The 19790-nt window shown below is 38.7% G+C and overlaps 1 protein-coding gene across 2 annotated transcripts in view; it reads right to left on the reverse strand.

Annotated features, from left to right (window-relative positions):
- RHBDL1 (rhomboid like 1) overlaps positions 1 to 19790 on the reverse strand; it is a 2391317-nt gene that overhangs the window by 1365602 nt on the left and 1005925 nt on the right. The window contains exon 2 of one of the 2 annotated variants that reach the window (XM_044089306.1): positions 15299 to 15457. In XM_044089306.1, coding sequence (XP_043945241.1) covers positions 15299 to 15457 — 159 coding nt within the window. Of the gene's footprint in view, positions 1 to 15298; positions 15458 to 19790 lie in introns of those variants that run through there. The other variant, XM_044089307.1, reaches the window with a different exon arrangement.

Here is a 19790-nt window from a genome sequence, read left to right on the forward strand (position 1 = left end):
TCCTAGTTAAGTGAATAAGTTACTACAGTAGGTCGTAAATAACAATCATAACCTTGAGGTGTATAGAAACACCTTGTTAAGCATGTAGTCATTCCATATGGGTGAAGAAATTATTTCACTGAATTTCTCTTTGTTTCAAGTATTTGCAGTACAGTGAAAACATAGTTTTTCATATGATTTAGAAATGCAGTATTTAAGTTGTTTGCTCCACAATGACTTGGTAAGCTGGTAGTCATTCTGTCAGGATGAAGAAATCATTTCACGAAATGTTACTTTATATTTCTTTGCTTTAAGTATTTCCAGTCCAGTCAAAACATAGCTTTGTATATGATTTAGAACTGCAGAATTTAAGATGTTTGCCACACTGTGTACAATATAGGGATTATATATCTGTGAGCCCTGTTTAGTAAGTGTTTAATAATAGAGTTTCTGACAATTTTAAATAAGATATCAGTGAAGTGGTAATCCTTTCCTTATTTCAAATTCGGTACTTTACGTTATCGGGGCAACAGATGTCATGAGCGGTTGGAGTCCCTTGAAATGGTTAATGCTATTAGAACAGGTTTGCTTGGCAGTTATCTGAGTGGGTACTGTGCTTTAGCTGTTTATATGTTTAAAGTTTGGTCACACTTAAATTGTATCCTTCAAAAGTGGTTATTTACACTGGAGTTTCAAGTTCTGCAGTGTATTTCTTCAGATTTGTCAACGAACTCGGGATACAACTGAAATGTGACCGAAGTTATAAATCTTACTGAAGATAAACAGGTAAAGCATAGTACCCACTCATGCAACTGACAACCAAAAGGATACACTTTAAAGTGATGTTAACGGGGCAGCAATATACATCTGTAACTGCACTCTTCTAGGCTACAAGCTGCTATATATAAATATGCACCCAAAATAAATCAGAAGGAATAAAAAAAAATGGGGAATAACATTTTACCATTCCATGGCTCCTGCTTAATTTGAAGCTGACAGTGTAAAAGGGGATCACCTTTTAACGGTTTGGCTTAGTTTATTTCGTAATGCTATAGTTACGTGGGGGTCTCCTGATGTTCGTATTTCTCAAAATTATTTCGGAACTTCAGGGCTAACAGCTGTGTGATCATTGCGTAACTGTTGCCTCGACAATGGAAAAGTACCCATTATTGTTTGTTAAAAATGTCCTTTGCTGTTTAAGAATTGCTGATGTCATTCCTTATTCACTGAACGCTTTCTATAAGATAGTATTATTCTTAGAGAATCAGTTCTGTTTAGTGTTTTTGATATCAATGACCAAAGTTTCCAAACTATTGTCAAAAATAAAGGTACTTTTTCGTATATATATAGCAGCTTGTAGCCTGGAAGAGTGCAGTTACAGATGTATATTGCTGCCCCGTTAACATTTAAAGTGTATCCTTTTGGTTGTCAGTTGCATGAGTGGGTACTGTGCTTAACCTGTTTATCTTCAGTAAGATTTATAACTTCAGTCACATTTCAGTTGTATCCCGAGTTCGCTGACAAATCTGAAGAAATATACTACAGAACTTGAAACTCTTCAGTGTGAGTAACCACTTTTGAAGGATACAATTTAAATGTAACAAAACTTTAACATCTTACTGAAGAAAAACAGCTAAAGCACAGTACCCACTCAGACAACTGCAAGCAAACCCGTTCTAATACCATTAACTATTTCAAGGGACTCCAACCGCTCATGACATCTGTAGCCCCGATAACAGAAAAGTACCCAATAATGCAATATTGTTAGTTGATCTTAATTAGCAAGATATTAGCTGGAAAATTCTAGCTCTAGTTCCATCACTGTGGAAGAATTTTGAGACAAGCTGGCAATAACTTGTCAGAGAGCCAAACAGAGAAATAAACATCCTGGATGTAATTATAACAAACCGGGAAAACATTGTTAAGAATATTAGCATTAAACCACCACTAGGATCATCTTACCATCACTTCTTAATTTTTATTATGTAGTGAGGAAAAAATGTAACATTCATTTCAATACAAAATACATAAACTAATCCATTATAATGAGTTTTGCACTACATAAATTCTAGTAATTGTGCAACAAACAAACCTAGGAGCAACAAAGGACCAAGGCAGTAAAGCAAGTACAGGATATAAACAAAACCTCCTCAGACTACTACCGTAAAAAGCATAAACAATTTTATTAAAATGAAATAAAAATGACTAAAAGCAAAAGTAACAACAGGATAAGTGCTTTCAGGCCTTCGCCCTTCCTCAGATCCTGTAATCATCTATTACATTGTAGTTTAAATGTCCAAGCACAGCCAGTAAAAACCTCATAAAACTGGCCTATGCCCCTTAAGGGTGGGCTTCAAAGGTATCGTAACATTTAAACCAGGGTAAGTTTAAACTATAATGTAATGGATGATTACAGGATCTGAGGAAGGACAAAAGCCTGAAAGTGCTTATCCTTTTTTAAATAAAATTGTTTATGCTTTTTACCATGGTGGTCTGAGGAGGGTTTGTTTATATCCTATATAAATTCTATTAATTGGCTGAAACTTGCTAGTTTAGACTCTGACTTGGGTTCTTTTATTCTTGGCTGGGCTTGGGAGTGCCTTCTGTGTGGAGTCTGCATGTCATCCCCGCGGTTGGGTAGCGTTCGAAAGACATGCATGCGTAAATGGGCGTGCCTTCATTGAAGGTTGGGCGACGAGCTGGCACCTCGGCATTTCGTAAAAAATCTACTGCCAATTATTAGCGGACTGGAGTTCCGCTGTGGTGACCCCTTACCGGGAAAAGCCGAAAGACAAACAACAACTTGGGATCTTTTATACCAGAGAAGCTGATACTTTACTTGTGCTCCATTAAATTAAATCTATTTAAAAATATCATACTTTAAGAAAAAAAGTAAAACATCATTCTATTAGCAAATGTTTTAAATAGACTTTGAAAAATTTGAAAATATTATTTGAATCAAGACTAGCTGGTGATATAGCAAATAAAAAGTCACACCACTTATATGCAAACAATCAAACTAAGAATAATAATTTCATCAAAGTGATGATATGTAGTGGTAGAAGAGACAACCCAACATCAATTGTTAACAAATTAAATAATTATTTTTGCAGCCTTACTAATTCTCCTTTTACCCAGGATGCAACAGTGTTTGGCACTTTACTACTAGCTATTTATATTTGTCTGGTTATTACTGATGCTTTGGTAGTTAATTACATGAATAAAATTGTCAAGAAAATAATAATGATAACTATAGTAGTAGTAATATATTATGATCCTGACTATAGTGAAAAGTGTTTGAATCTTAACCATCTTTTTTTTTTCATGAAAGGTCAACCTTCATTTAGTTTGTTGAATTGTATGATCAGGTCAGTTTGGTAATAGAATTAGGTTTATCTATTGGCATCGTTTACTTAGATCTCAACAAAGCTTTTGATACATTTCCACATTCATCAATAGTTAATTCCTTGAACTTGTTCACATTCTATCAGCAGTTAGTTAAGATAGCTCTATAACTGGTTTAATGGACACTCCAGGTGTATAGCTACACAACACACCTTTTCTAACTGTCAACCTATTTCTCAGGGGGCCTACAAGGTTCCGTCTTGGGCCCTTTTCAAGTTAGTGATAGCAATCTTTCCAACCAATAGGTCCTGATGGATAAACAAGTTTTCAGAGAATGCAAGGTGGTCTTTATGACAGCAAGTCACACTGACTTTGCATACATTAACTAGTACCAGAATGAGATCTCACTTTGGTTAGGAATACATGCTTGTCCTTTAGTGATATTAAATGCCAGGTTATGTATTTTGTCAGGAATGTATTAAGATTTCTTGTAACTTTGGATGCATCTACCTTGTCAGAGACATTTGAATAAATGGATGTAGGGATAACATTATCAAACAATCTGTTTTTTTTAATAACCATGTTACCATCATTAGAGCTAAAGTAATGAGACAAATAGGACAGATGTGCAAGAGTATCTCACTGAGTGATGAGACTAATATGCTTTATAATACAAACATCGGACCTCTATTGGAATATAATGACTCCATATGTATTTACACAAGTGCTCAAATAATTCGGTTGGAAACTGAACAAAGCCCTATCCCTGTACTCAGAGGTGACTGCTGTCTGGCATATAAAGCAGTCTCAGACCCCGCCTTAATAGGACTGCTGCATATCCACAAGTCAAGCTCCACTTGAGAAACCCATACGATGACCTCAACCTGGTCTGTGATATCAATAGGACTTGGTGGTGGGACAGATTTGTGTCCCAGAGACTCCTCCATCTGTGGAATAGACTCCCTCTCCATGTCAAGCAGGGTACCTCAGTAACCTTTTTTAACCACAACCTGGATAACTGGATTGGAAACAGAAAATACACCCCTGGGATTTCATCTGTGTCCCAGCTGGACAGGGGCTTTAGGTGCTGACTTGTCTAAACATGGCCTAAACTCTTGGCTAGGCTTATAAGGGCCTCAGGGCCAATAGCCTAGTGACCTCCTATGATCCTATGATCCTATGATAAGAAGGTTTACCAAGCACATTCCAACTGTAAAAGATCTAAATGACAGAGATAGACGTACCACATTTAATCTGTACTCTATGCATTACAGATAGTACAGGCTAAGCTCACTTAGCTTATAGTGCATATAACATTAAGGAAAAGGAGTTATGTTAAACTTGGATATGTGCTCATATTCAATCACTCATAAATAATAATAGTCTCAATATTATAGCTATTAAAGTCAAAGTCAAAGTAAACTTTATTGTCATTTTGAACTGCACACATGCAGCCTAAATTAAATTTTGTGCATCAGCTCAGTTCTTGAGATTACAAAGGAAATTGAAACAACACATACAAGCAGAGTAATAAACATAACTAAAGAATACAATACTGCTCCCAATACACACAAGAAAGAGCAGATACATTTACCAACACTCATATACAAAAAGAATGCCTTCCCCTGAGTTAAATTAACCACCCTATTTAAAGTAATACAAAACATGCTACAGACTGAAATGCCTAAGTTATTCCTCTAATATTGTACTTGAGTGAGTTAAATAATACTGACTATGGATATAATAAATAAATACTGCACTTACTTGGAATACATGTAAGTATAGAGTGCACAAATAAATAAAAATTGACTTATTATGTGTCCAGAACATCTTTGAGATGCAACTTCATTATATAAACCATAGCCTGCCTCACACAATAAGAGAGTCTTGTAATCTCGTAATATTTAAAAGTCAGCTTTATAAGTGGATGGTTAGTAATGTATTTGATTTCACATTTAAGGATTCAGTGTATTGAAATGCCTTGAGGTCTAAATACTGGCTTTTACAACTATAAACGTATGTATTCCCAGATATAGATATTGTTACCTTATTGTAGAATCTGTTTCTTGATGAGAGAAATCATCAGTTTTGTGGTTTTGAAAAAAAATGTGATGAGAAAAAAGTAATTATTTAAAATATTAACAGTGAGATGAATGCAAACCTTAGGAATAAGCAAAGTGACAGTCTGTTGATCTATTGCTAAATATAGCTAAGAATCTGTCGGCCATATCATATTAGGAAGTACACTTCTGTACAATTTGGACATTTCTTTAAATGATCAGTTAGCACTCTGGAAGTTATCTTTCTGTTCTGACATGAAATAAAATACTTCAAAAAAGCATTTTAGAATGATAAGAACAGAAGTATCTTACAAGTATGGTATTTACAGTCCTGCATCTTTACTGCACTGAACGAATACTGACAGACCACATGACATCTTGGTTGGCTATGCCCACCGTTAAAGATACAAGTCACTATATGCTACACCTCTACATGGGTGGTGAAAAACAGCTTTGTGGTTATTTTTACTTTCTACATTTCCATGTAAGTCTTTTACTTTCATGTAAACATTGATCTTTAGATAGTCAACTGCTTGAATGCAAAATGAGGAAAGGTATAAATAATAAAGACGGCAAAAACTGTATTTAGTGAAAAATAAACATTTGCATGTTGAGCAGTCTCTACCTTTTTCCTTTATCGACTCATATACCTTAAAAAAGGGGAGAATGTTCGAATTAAAATGGTCCTTCATAGAAACAAATTTGACCTGATAATTAAACAACTTCTGCACAGAACAAAAAGTGCTATTCATTTAAACAGCTTCCATCTTTTGAATAAGCTACATAAATTATTTCCACTATATGAAAGTCAAATCATACAAAAAGCTGAACTGCTGTGATTAAACTGCCTACTTGTATTGATTTACTTGTCTTGGCTTTACTATTATGGTCTTTACTATTAACAAACTCCAACTACAAACAGGTAGACAGGCTGATACTGACGAGTTAGTCAAAACAAAGAATGTTTTGTTACATTTCAAACTCACAAGAATGTGGCTGCCTGTCTTAATTTTGACAGCTCATGGAGAATGTCCCAGATATGACAATATTTTGCACATCTATATATACATATCTGCATGCATACACTCTCAAACATACATCACTCTCCAATCATGTTAACATATAAAACAATAATCAAAGGACTTTAGCTCATGTGTTTTTATGAATTGTACATTTTATTATGACTTGAAGCCATGGTTTCAATATTTCAGGTCAGGAAATGCTTCCTATTTTTGGACAACTGAACAGTTTTTCTGCAATCTTGCAGTGATATTAAGTGCACGATTATCATCAAGAATGTTATAGCTGCATTTTTTCATAAAACATTTTAGCATATAAAACCATATAACAGAATTTAACGTCTGTTTTCCTATGAGTTATTATATTTCTCCCATCTCCATTTCTTCATCTTCCCATATTTTTTATCAAAGTGTTAATGGAAGTCTTTCTAAAACAGAAATTCAACATACCCAATCAAATCAATTACTTCCACAATAGGAAGAACATATTTAGTAAGCCTGATTATGTATTTATATATATAGATAGATATTTAGATAGATATAGATATATAAAGAGAAGGAGCGTGTGAAGGTTATACAAACTGTTTGACATGCATGCTCTGTAAAGAATAAGCTATAGCTATCCATCACAAGTAGTTATACACCACTTCTAAACTCAACCATCAAAATAAAACAGTGGCTGGCTAAACAGAATTGTGTTAACTATAGTAAAGCACCATTATTTTATTATTTATTTATTTATTTATTGCAGTTGGTTTACCAGGATAGTCCAGTGGGCCTTAAAGAACCCGTTTTCAATGGAGTCCTGGGGAGAAAAGCTCCAGAAAAAAAAACAAAAATACATATAATATTCGACAGAGACAGTCTAGGGACAGAACGTTATTATTACAATGTAGTCAGAATAATGTGAAACTATTCAGATATATAATAGCAGTCATAACAATTAATACATTGAGAGAAAAAATATGTTAGCAATAGAACAATGCAAAAAATTAATACAAATTAGAGAACAAGTATAGTAGCTAAAAGAAGGATGTGATATTAAAGTACATTAAGTAGAGTTAGTTATGTGGGGTGGGAGCAAGAGCATTCCCACTGTGATGCTAGGTGTAGGAAAAGAGACTTCTTAAAGGTAGAATGGTTAGAGGTGGTGCGGATGTTTGGTGGTAAGGAGTTCCAGAGGCGAGCGAGGCTGAATGAAAGAAGTTTTTTGCCTGGGGGATGAGTAGGTTTATGCACTTCTAGTAGATTTTGATTATTAGACCTTAGAACTCGGTTAGGTAGGTGCATTTTAAAGGCAGAGGAAAGGGAGGGACAGAGGGAAGGGTTTAGAATAAGCTTATGGGCTAGAGTTAGTTGAGTGTAAGTTAGTTGTTTGGGAAGTTCTAGCCATTTTAGTTTATGTAGGGAGAGACAGTGGTGAGTGGAAGACTTATGGCTGGTGGCGAACTTTGCAATTTTGTTATAGCAGGAGGTAAGCTGTTTTATTAGTGAGGACTGGAGATTAGTAAGTAGTGGGGCCCCATAGAGAAGGGAGGGGATAAGGAAGGAAGTAGAGAGTGATTTTAGTGGCGGATGTGAGGTAGGTATTCTGTCTATAAAGCATGCCAAGTTTTTGATGCGTTTTTTTTGATGTTCGTCTGTAGGTGGGAGTTAAATTTAAGTTGGTTGTCGATTTGGACCCCAAGTAGTTTGGTCTCTGACACTGTTTCGAGAGGTGTGTTGCTTTGACTAGTAATTAAGAATGAATTTATGTCGGAGGGAGTAACTTTGGAGGGAGTAAATAACATTAGTTTGGTCTTGGTAGCGTTTAGAGCTAGATGATTGCTTAGCATCCATTGCTCTGTGGAGGAGAAGGCATCTTGAGTAAGTTTTTGTAGTGAAGTGATAGAAGAGGCAGAGCAGATGATAGTAGAATCATCTGCGTATTGGATGATGCTAGAGAAAGGGATTGATTTGTGGAAGTCGTTGATAAAGATATTGAAGAGAAGGGGACCCAGTATGGAGCCTTGTGGGACTCTGGTAGGGGTACTAAGGAAGGAGGAAGTGGCTTTTTTCCATTTTACAGCTTGATTTCTGTTAGATAGATAACTAGAGAACCAGTTCAAAGAGAACGAGGATAGGTAGAGTTTGGAGAGTTTAGTTAAGAGCAGGTTGTGTGAGATAGTATCGAAGGCTTTGGACAGATCAAGGAGTAAGGTGGAAACAATTAGTCCAGAGTCGCGGGCTTTATTAACGATTTCAAGGAAGGAGAGAAGGGCAGTCATGGTGCTATGATTAGGTCTGAAACCGTGCTGTGTGGGAGTTATAAGATTATTGTCTAGGAGGTGGGGAAGGAGTTGAAGTTGCACACATTTTTCAAGGATTTTAGAAATGGGGGACAGGATGGCTATGGGACGGAAATTAGTGACATTATTATTGTTACCACCTTTGTGTAGTGGTATAATAAAGGCTTGTTTCCAGATTTGGGGAACTATGCATTCTTGTAGGGAACGGTTAATTAAGATGCTAATAGGGTAGGCAAGACTTTCAGCAGCTATACTAAGAAAGTAAGAAGGGATATTGTCAGGAGCATTGGTACATGGTTTCAGTTTCTGAAGGAGTTTCTTGATAGTAGATGTAGGTATGGGATTTAAAGAGAAGAGAGTGCATTCTGGGGGGGGATTTTGGGGAGGTGTTGATGAGGATAGAATTTGTGTAGAAGAGGGGGTAGTGAAGTTAGTGGGTGGGGAGTATGGTGTAGATGTAGAGGCAGTGGGGTGGGTGTGGGGGTATTGGATGATGCAAAGGAGGTGGAGAAAGAGGAGGTTAATTTGGAAATAGAGTCAATGAAGAAAGAATTAAATTGGGTGGCTAGATCTTGATCTGGAGAATTTGGGTCTGGGGTAGGAGTATCTGGTTTGCTGGGGTGGAGGAGAGTAGAGATTCCTTTCCAGAATTTTTGGGGTTGTTTTGTTATGGTTTTGCAGTGTAGAGATACAGTTTTGTCGATCAAAGGTAATGAGTTTTTTTACTTTATTTCTACGCATTTTGTATTCATTAAGGAGTGGAGTTGCCTTATGTTTGTGGTAGCGTGCCCAGACTTTGTCTCTTTGTCTCATGATAGAAAGAGTATTTTTGGAGAGCCATGGGGCTGATTTAGTTTTTATTCTCTTTGTCCGTAAGGGAGCTTGGGAGTCAAGTAATTTTAAGAATGTTGAGTTAAAGTGAGAGACTGCATTGTCTAGAGGTAGTGTTTTTAGGCAATTCCAATTAACTGCTTGTAGTGAGTTTGAAAAGGATATTGGGTTGAAGTTTTTTTGGTCACGGATAGTAATATAGTTGTGGTTTCGTTGAAGGATAGTGGGAAGCCGGTGGGTAAAGGTGGGTATGTGGTCACCAAGTGGGTCGGGAAGAGTGCCACTGTTGGTGTAATAGTGTGGATGGGAGACTAGAATCCAATCTAATATACTCCCAATGGAGGGGTTTTCACCATAAAGGGATCTTTTCAGACACTTAAGTCAAACAGAATTGCTACTACAACAATGCTATTCAGTCTCAACACAAGTAAAAATAATAACATATTACAGTTAACAGCACTGCAGTCCTTTTAGGGGAAATTGTATTATCAGCACAGTACTTGAAGTTACAAGCGCTATAGTATCCTTAGCATGCACATCTATAGTGCATTTGCATCGGTGCACAATATAACACTTGTATCTTACTTAAAATCAACGTCTCCACAGAATTTACAATGTGGGAAGACTATCTCAGTAAGGAATTCCATTACACAATGGATGTTTAAAAAAGTCTGATAGAGTTTAAAGGAATTCATTATATAATAGTGATCATCATCTCCTGAGTGGCAGTAAAGACAGTATTATTCATTTTTGGTGAGATATAATCCCTCAAGTTTCACACTTGCAAGTAAACCATGTGAGTGTGAAACACACTCCTCATGTATCTACAAAACTTATTGGACTTTCAATGTTTGTTTAAAAAAAAAAACAGCAAAGGGACTGATGGGAGAAAAATGTTACAAATGAATGTATATATTTACAAATGTCACATTACTGCTCGCAGAGTAGTAGCACAAGAAATGTTATCCACGTCCGTATGATCAAAGCCTAGTAACAGCTAGTTCCACAAGGATACAAATATATGTTACTGTAATACGATTGACAAAACTGGACAAACTTATATGTACGTATCTAACTTGCACTAATAAATGAAACATAAATGTGGGGTAGTCAAAGAAAAGCATTACCAAACTGATGGAATGTACTTTGTTCTGTTGAACACACACAGTAACACAAAAACATTCATGGAGGCTCTGAATAATAATCTGCCTAAGCAACAGAGACTTCCAAAGCAGAAAGGCAAACAACCTCCATCCCCCAACACAACCCAAATGACACATAGCCCACAGACTCAGTGTGCCACTCAACCACAGCCAATAAGGCAAAACAACGTACCCAACACACTAGTCAAAGGTGACTCTATAGTCAGGCACACTGATGCCCCACTCACCAGGCTAGACAAGGAGAAAGTTACTGTCAGCTGCCTGTTGGGTGCCAGGATCCGGCACATAACCCACCACTCAGGTCACTCCACACCAAGTACAAATATGACTCTGTCATTGTCCATGTTGGTGTGAATGACCTGAGACGTACCTCCCTGGACTACATGAAAAGAGACATGGAAGAGCTCTCCGACCTTGTAGCCCAGGCAGGTATGACCCTAGCCCTGAGTAGCATTCTGCCATCGCCCAGAATGATACCGCAGTACACGGACAAAATGATTGACTTCAGCAATTGGTTAAGCTTCTGGTGTCATTCTAAGGGGATTTAGTATCTGTCTGCTTTGGATGACATGGTTGACAGACCACGATGCATTGCCACAGATGGCCTGCACCTGTTGCCCCTGGGATTCCGGATACTGGCTAAGGCTCTTGCTGCCCCTATAGTGCCTTTTTTAGGCAGGGTTCAAATAACAAATTCACCACCATAACAAGAACAGGCAAACAAAAACTGAAGGTAATGCTACTCAATGCTAGAAGTCTAAATTTCAAAATGCACTCACTCTAGGCACTCCTTAAAATAGAGAACATAGATATCTGTGCAGTGACTGAGACCTGGTTCAAGGCTCCAGAGAGCACCCCTACACTACCTTTAGGCTATAACTCATACTACGCTTTTCGGCCATGTAACCTGGACCGAAACACCAAAGGTGGAGGTGTGTCCATATTCATTAAGGATATCTACACCTCCAGGCTAGTTACTCAGCATAATGCATCCGAGGTTATCCAAGTGCAACTAACTCTGGGCAAAACTGCAATCCAAATTGTAGCTTGCTACAGATCCCCCACCATGCCCCAGGATTCCCACTCCTCTTTTCTTGATGTAATGGAAAATATTAGCTTTCAACTAAACACCCTAATAATGGGCGACTTCAACTACCCCACCATTAACTGTGAAAACTACTTGTGTACCAACTCCTTAGCTCAACACTTTCTGAAATTCATAAACTCCAATGCCCTAGATCAACTTATCCACACCCCCACCAGGGGCAACAATATCCTAGACCTAGTCATTACCAACATGAGTGACCAATGTTCCACACCTGAAGTCAACTCCTCGTTGGTCCGATCCGACCATAAGCTTATCACCCTTGATATCCACATTCTGCCCCCCCCCCCATTAAGGAAACCCCAGTAAAAAAATTCTCCAAAGCCAACTTCATGCTTCTTAAGACATAAGTGGTGAACTTCATGAGACCTATGCAGATGGACAATACAGTTACAACTGCTGAATCCTACACAAATGCACTCTATAAGCACTTACACGAGTGCATGGATCATGCTATCCCAAACAGAACCAAGATGCTATCCTCCAAAAAAAGGAAGCCAATCTGGTGGTCCCCTGCCATAAACAAACTGTACAACAGAAGGAAAGAACTGTTGCAAAAGAGAGTAAAATCCCATGAGCGGAGGAGCTCCCTGGTCAGCCTCAGTAAGAAGCTGAGATCCCTTATAAAATCCTCCAAAGCTAGTTACAAAAACAAAATCACCACTAAATCCAAGGACAACCACAAAGCATTCTATAGCTATGTCAAGAATCTAGATGGCAACATCCAGATCTGCTCTGAACTACAGCACAAAGGCACGAAAATTACAGAACCAACTGATATTGCCAACATCCTGGCAGATCGGTTCAGTGCTAACTTTACCCCCCCCCCACCCTCTAAAGGGCCCATACCTATACAGGAAGAATGCAGAGTCCCTGTAATCACAACTACGCAGGTAAAAGCTGCATTCTTTAAAGCCAAAAACACAGCATCCATGGGACTGGACAACACCCCAGATTGCATTTTACACGAACTTCAGAACAAACTGGCTCCCCACTTAAGCACCATGTTCAATAATAGCCTTGCATCAGGCTTTGTGCCCACTGAATGGCACACAGCAACAGTTATCCCACTCCACAAAGGGGGAGCCACCACTGCTCCTGGGAACTATCGACCTATTAGCCTGATGAGCCTGGTCTGCAAGGCCATGGAACGTATCATCATGGAACTCATAAACAAAGACATTGGTAACCTCCAAACTCTGGATCCCACCCAGTTCAGGTTTGTGAAAGGCAAATCATGCCTCCTGAACCCGATTGACTTCTTTGAGGCAGTCACCAAAGCCGTGGATGAGGGTAAGGTGGTTCACACAGCTTATCTTGACCTCGCCAAGGTTTTTGACACCATCCCCCATTCTGGAATTATAGCTAAACGCACTAAACTAGGTATAAATCCCTACGTCACAAGATGGGTTGTCAACCAGCTCACTGACAGAACCTACACTGTAAAAGTTGCAGACTCCAAATCTGACCTCAAGGCAGTGACAAGCGGAGTGCCACAGGGTTCCGTCCTGGGACCTCTACTGTTTGGTATCTACTTCTCTGAAGTACAGGCTAACACAGAAGGCCTCTGGCTGTTGAAGTTCGCAGATGACTGCAAACTAGGAGCCATAGTCAAGTCCCCAAATGATGTGGACATCCTACAGATGGGCCTCACTGAGACAGATGCCTGGTGTCAGAGGCATGGCCTCAAGCTCAGTGCCAAAAAGTGCACTGTGACCCCCTTTGGTAAAAACTCTGTACCCATAAACTACCACATAGGCAGCAATCTACTTAACACCAAATGCGTGATAAGAGACCTTGGGACCCAGGTGGACAGTAGTCTCTCCTTTGATAGTCACATCGCCACAGTAGTCAGGAAGTCCTTCTACGTGGCACACCTCATCATAAAAGGGTTCTCATCCAGGAAAAAAGAGGTCATCGTTCTACTCTACTCGTCACTCATTAGACCCATTATAGAGTACAACGTCCCTTTTGGAATGTACCTCACAAGACATCTGCAGCAGCTGGAAAGGCCACAGAAGTACCTCACAAAGAGGATTACTGGCCTCAAACAAATGCTCTACACTGACCGCCACAAAAAACTCCAGCTTTACTCCATAGCATATCGCCTACTCCGAGGTGATCTCTGCCTAACATATAAAGCTATGTCATACCCAGAGCTGTTGGACATGCTACACCTAAAGAAATCCCAATCCCTCCAAGCTACACAATCTAGGGACCTAAACCTTGTCACCACAATAAACAGGACACACTGGAGGGATGGATTCCTGTCCCGGAGACTTCCTATACTCTGGAACAAGCTACCCATCTACGCCAAGCAAAGTTCTTCATTAGCACTCCAAGAAAAATCTTGATGAGTGGATGGGAAATAGGAAATACACCCCAGGGATCACTTCTGTGTTTCTGCTGGACAGTGGCACAGGAAAATAACTTTGTTGGGTGGCGTAAGCTATGGTACCTTACTGGCTAGGCTTACGTAGGCCCTTGGGCCGATAGCCTAGTTCCTACCTATGAACCTATGAAAAGGTTTTGCTGAGAAATAGAATTCTCAAATTAATTACTTTTTACAATAGTGTGGTTTCATATTTGAATTTAAAGCTATATGAAAACAAGATATTAAGGCAAAGCTCAGATTACTTGAGGTTTAAAAAAAAGGTATTCCGAGTCACATGAAAAATGTCTTTTCTCATAATTAAACTCCTGCTATATATTACATATGCACTTACAAAAATATCCATCAGATTACCATCTGTCTGTATACACAAATAAAACTACATACTTGTTTTAATGATGGCAACGAGTCATTAAACCATTTAAGGATTGTGCAGTCAAGGGAACTGAGTTTAACATTTAATTCACAAGCACAGAATGCATCCGTTTTCTGCTCTTTATCTGTTACATCTCGTGCTTTCACTGCAGTCAGAAAAGTGTTGTGTTAAATACTTCCAGTCTATTATTTTCTCCACACCATTCAATTCTACTCTAAAGGAAAACTCAAGGTGTTACAATAAAAAGGATTATTAGCTTCTCAATTAAATTTATAGTGTTGGTTTTCACAGCAGGTACAATGTTCACAATGAATTCTAAGGGAACGTGGTGTGCTTTGCAGTTTTTCTGTTTAGTCATATTCCTTATAAAAAGAAGAAAAAAGAAAAAAAAAAAAACAACTGCTGGCATTATGCCATACTTTGGAAACAAATACCATAAGACAAATGTTATAGTTAAGTGTTTAACATCTGTGGTGTAATTCCATTTTAAAACAGAACTTGTTGTTACAATGTGTAAGAATAAAATGATGAACAGCTAGAAATGAAACAGTTTGTTTATAGCCTTTTTGGAGAGGGTGCTACTGTTACATTTTTGTGTGTTTAGTCATAGCAACCTCTTACTGTGTGCAATGTAGAGTTATATTTCTTGTGCACGTAAGTCTTACTACATCTATTACAAGTATTCCAGGGAAGCTATAAATGTCACTGACACAGAATTCGAGGTTCTGATTTGCACTTACCAGCTCAATGAGTTCGTGGTAGCAGATCTGTCCTTGTTCGTTGCTCTGAGCCAAAGCCAAAAACATCTCCAGCTTTGCCGGGTCCAGCTGCAGCTCATGGTTCCCCACCAAGCTTGCGAAGTTCTCAACACCAACAAAACCAGTATTTTCTGGATCCAGCTGTCCCATAAAAGGAGAAAAAAAAAACAAATCTGAGTGATACTATGTGGTAAAGGTCTTACTGAAATCACTTTGTCATTTTCAAAGTTAATTGCATGTTAGGAGTTCTAAATTCTACTAGGAAGTCCATCTCAGGATGTTTCAGTTCTGCATTTATTTCCTCCTTTGCTTGTTCCCACGCATGTCTTACTTTTGAGTGACCGGATGTTCCAAAACCTGGGTAGATGCTTTTGACCGCACCTCATCCTAACCCTAGGCACAGATCAAGGCTTACTGACTGCATTGTCTCACTTCTGTAAAACTTCATAATACTAGTTGAACAAGAGTAATTGCATCATTTACAGCTATCTGGGAATACATGGAGAGTGTCTCTAATCAAATGGAGTATAGACTCCTCTCATATTCTTAGTGACATACTTTGCATTGACTGTGGGTCTCTGACACTGCTTGTACAGATAAGGGGGAAATGAGGTTCTGAATAGTTGATATGATGAGGATAATAGGAGGAGGGAAGGAAAAAATAAAGGTACATCAATTGTTACAAAGGTAATAAAAAGCATCTTAAGGAAAACAAGACTAAGGTTTATATGTGTTGTAAAAGAATAAACAAAACCGTGAAGAACTTGGTTATATTCAACTGGACGTATAAGAGAATTTAAGTACCTTTTTATGCACTTTTTTTTTTTTAAAAATACAGTATTTAAATTGATTTAAACTGTGTATGAAGGAGTGTTGAAGGAATTTTTAACTGGTTATTCTGCTCTTCAGTAACTTGAACTAAAAGCTAGTGTTGGCTGAATTTTGTTATTTGCTAGTAATTACAGGTGTGGGGGTAGCCACATTCATTGATTTCCTGTCCTTGCATATTTAAACTGGTGCATGTGAAATAATTCCTGCTTTAAAACTTCAGCTTGGCAAGCTAAGAACTTGGTTATATTCAACTGGACGTATAAGAGAATTTAAGTACCTTTTATGCACTTTTTTTTAAAAATACAGTATTTAAATTGATTTAAACTGTGTATGAAGGAGTGTTGAAGGAATTTTTAACTGGTTATTCTGCTCTTCAGTAACTTGAACTAAAAGCTAGTGTTGGCTGAATTTTGTTATTTGCTAGTAATTACAGGTGTGGGGGTAGCCACATTCATTGATTTCCTGTCCTTGCATATTTAAACTGGTGCATGTGAAATAATTCCTGCTTTAAAACTTCAGCTTGGCAAGCTAAGAACTTGGTTATATTCAACTGGACGTATAAGAGAATTTAAGTACCTTTTATGCACTTTTTTTTAAAAATACAGTATTTAAATTGATTTAAACTGTGTATGAAGGAGTGTTGAAGGAATTTTTAACTGGTTATTCTGCTCTTCAGTAACTTGAACTAAAAGCTAGTGTTGGCTGAATTTTGTTATTTGCTAGTAATTACAGGTGTGGGGTAGCCACATTCATTGATTTCCTGTCCTTGCATATTTAAACTGGTGCATGTGAAATAATTCCTGCTTTAAAACTTCAGCTTGGCAAGCTAAGAACTTGGTTATATTCAACTGGACGTATAAGAGAATTTAAGTACCTTTTTATGCACTTTTTTTTTAAAAAATACAGTATTTAAATTGATTTAAACTGTGTATGAAGGAGTGTTGAAGGAATTTTTAACTGGTTATTCTGCTCTTCAGTTATTCCCACCCACCCGCCCTGTTTTTGTTTTGGTGTTAATCTTAGTGGCATTGAAACTGCCCGCCCCTCAGCCTGCCTCTGGGCCCATCTCATTTGCTCACTCAACTGAGTGCAGTGAGATCATATTCTGATTTCAGGCACTCCTACTGTGTACAAAGAGAGCATCTGGGAAATAGAAAAAAAAAAATTAAGCTTATTTCCTGCCTTTCTTGTTAAGTGGTACAGACTATTTGTAGGCTTCTGAGCCTCCAAGCCCTTCTGTGTTTGAGGGAAGCCTTCTAGCTTGTTTTTTTCTTATAACTAGCCAGTTTTCTAGTTTCAGCACTCAAATCTGTTTCTTTGATCTCAGCACTTGTTCAGAAAAAAAAAAAAAAAAAAAAAAAATTTCATCTGCTTTTACTGTACTTGTGTTTTTACCTACTTCTTTTTACTTTTGCATCATCTTAAAATACTCAATTGTATTTATTACTGCTTGGTGTAACTCATTCTAAGCCTTTTGGTTTAAACACTTGGGCTTCGGACCAGTTAGTTGTTTTGCACTGAGAGGTTTGTGGTCTGCACTGTTGTGGCAGAACAGGTAGCTTACATCCTTCTAGGTTGAGAACTGCTGATTGAGGGCTCAGTGTCTGTTATTCTAAAAGTGTATTAATTCTGGTTTAAGCACTTGGGCTTTCAAGCCAGTTATTTTACATTAAGAGGGTTCGTGGTCTGCACTCTTGTGGGAGGAGAGGCTGGACTCTGCCCTTCTGAGCTGGGAATTTCTGGTTAAAGGCTTATAGTGCATGCATATCTGAACTGTTTCTTACTGAAGTTGGTGTGCCTTGTTTGCTGTGGCATAGACTGGATTCGGGCCTGCTGGATCTAGCTTTGTTTGTGTAACTTGAGCACTAATCCAGACATTCTCTAAAGTATTCAATGGTATTTATTACTGCTTGGTTGTAACTTGATTAAAGTGTAGCTATCATTCAAGTCTTTTGGATTAAGCACTTGGGCTTCAGACCAGTTGTTTTACATTAGGAAGGTTTGTGGCAAGCACTGTGGTGGCAGGACAGGTAGCTTTCATCCTTCTAAGTTGGGAACTGCTGATTGAGAGCCCAGTGTCCAAGTGTATTAGTTCTGGTTTAGGCACTTGGGCTTCAGGCCAGTTATTTTACATTAAGAAGGTTCGTGGTCTGCACTCTTGTGGGAGAAGAGGCTGGACTCTGCCCTTCTGAGCTGGGAATTTTCTGGTTAAAGGTTTATAGTGCCTGAATATTTGAACTGTATCTTACTGAAATTGGTTCACCTTGTTTGCTCTAGCATAGACTAGATCCAGGCCTACTGAATCTAGCTTTGTTTATATACTTGTTGTTTGTTTGCTTGTTATTTCCCTGGAAGCTAATTCACCTAACACGCAACTTCTCAGCGCTTCTGTGGATCACTAGTGATATCTGCATTGCTTACTGTACTTATTTCATTGTTTCACTTGAAAGAAAGTTACTGTTTGTCGTTTTTGCATTTAGTTACTTGTATCACATTGCACTCAAGTTACCTGGCACTTGCTCACTAAAGCAATTATATAAGTCAGCACTAAAAATTAAAAGCACTACACCCTCACTCCCCACTGGTCCTTGTTTTCAATTAAGGATTTCCCAATATTATTCTAGCATGTCCAAAGGTCAGTTGTCAATCTCCTCTCCGGTCCAGCTGGTGAATCTGGGAATCTTGAGGCAATGTTATAACTGCCTCATGTACACAGACAACCCTCTCCTCCTCCCACATAACACAAATACTTGCAGAGATGCAGCTATTTAGCCAAACTGGAGGCTGAGCTCTCTCAACTCAGGACTGGCAAGACCAGACAGGAGGAGAAGGCAACTACACACACCACAAAACCAGCCTCACATAATGCTACCACTCCACTGAATCAAACACATAAACACACAAAGACATACTCGGAGGCTCTGAGTAAAATTTACCTAAACAGCAGAGGCCTCCAAAGCAGACACCCAAACAACTGCTACCTCAAGACACCCCACAAGCAACACATAAACCACAAAAGCAGTGTGCAAAGCAGTCACAGCCCTTAAGGCCAAATACAACACCAAACATACTTGTCATAGGTGACTTCATAGTCAGACACACTGACGTCCCACTCACCAGGCTGAACAAGGAGAGGGTCACAGTAAGCTGCCTATCGGGCGCTAGAATCCGCCACATAACACAAGCACTGGTCACTCCACAGCAAGTACAAATATGACACAGTCATTGTCCATGCTGGTGTGAACGACCTGAGACGCACCTCCCTGGACTGCATGAAAAGAGACATAGAGGAGCTCTCTGATTATGTAGCCCAGGCAGGTATGACCCTAACCCTGAGCAGTATCCTTCCTTCACCAAGAATGATGCCACAATATAGAGACAAGATGATCAGCTTTAACAATTGGCTTAATGTCTGGTGTCATTCAAAGGGGATCCAGTGTCTGTCTGCCTGGGATGACATGCTTGACAAGCCACGCTGCTTCGCAAGGGACGGCTTGCACCTGTCACCCTGGGATTCCGGATATTGGCTAAGGCTCTTGCCACCCCATAGTGCCTTTTTAGGCAAGGCTCAAATTCTAAACCTACCACCCTAGAAAACAAAAATGGGAAGAAATTGAGGGTAATGCTGCTCAATGCCAGAAGT

Source organism: Protopterus annectens, chromosome 12.part0 (assembly GCF_019279795.1).
Source record: "Protopterus annectens isolate FY-2018-M chromosome 12.part0, PAN1.0, whole genome shotgun sequence".
NCBI lineage: Eukaryota > Metazoa > Chordata > Ceratodontiformes > Protopteridae > Protopterus > Protopterus annectens.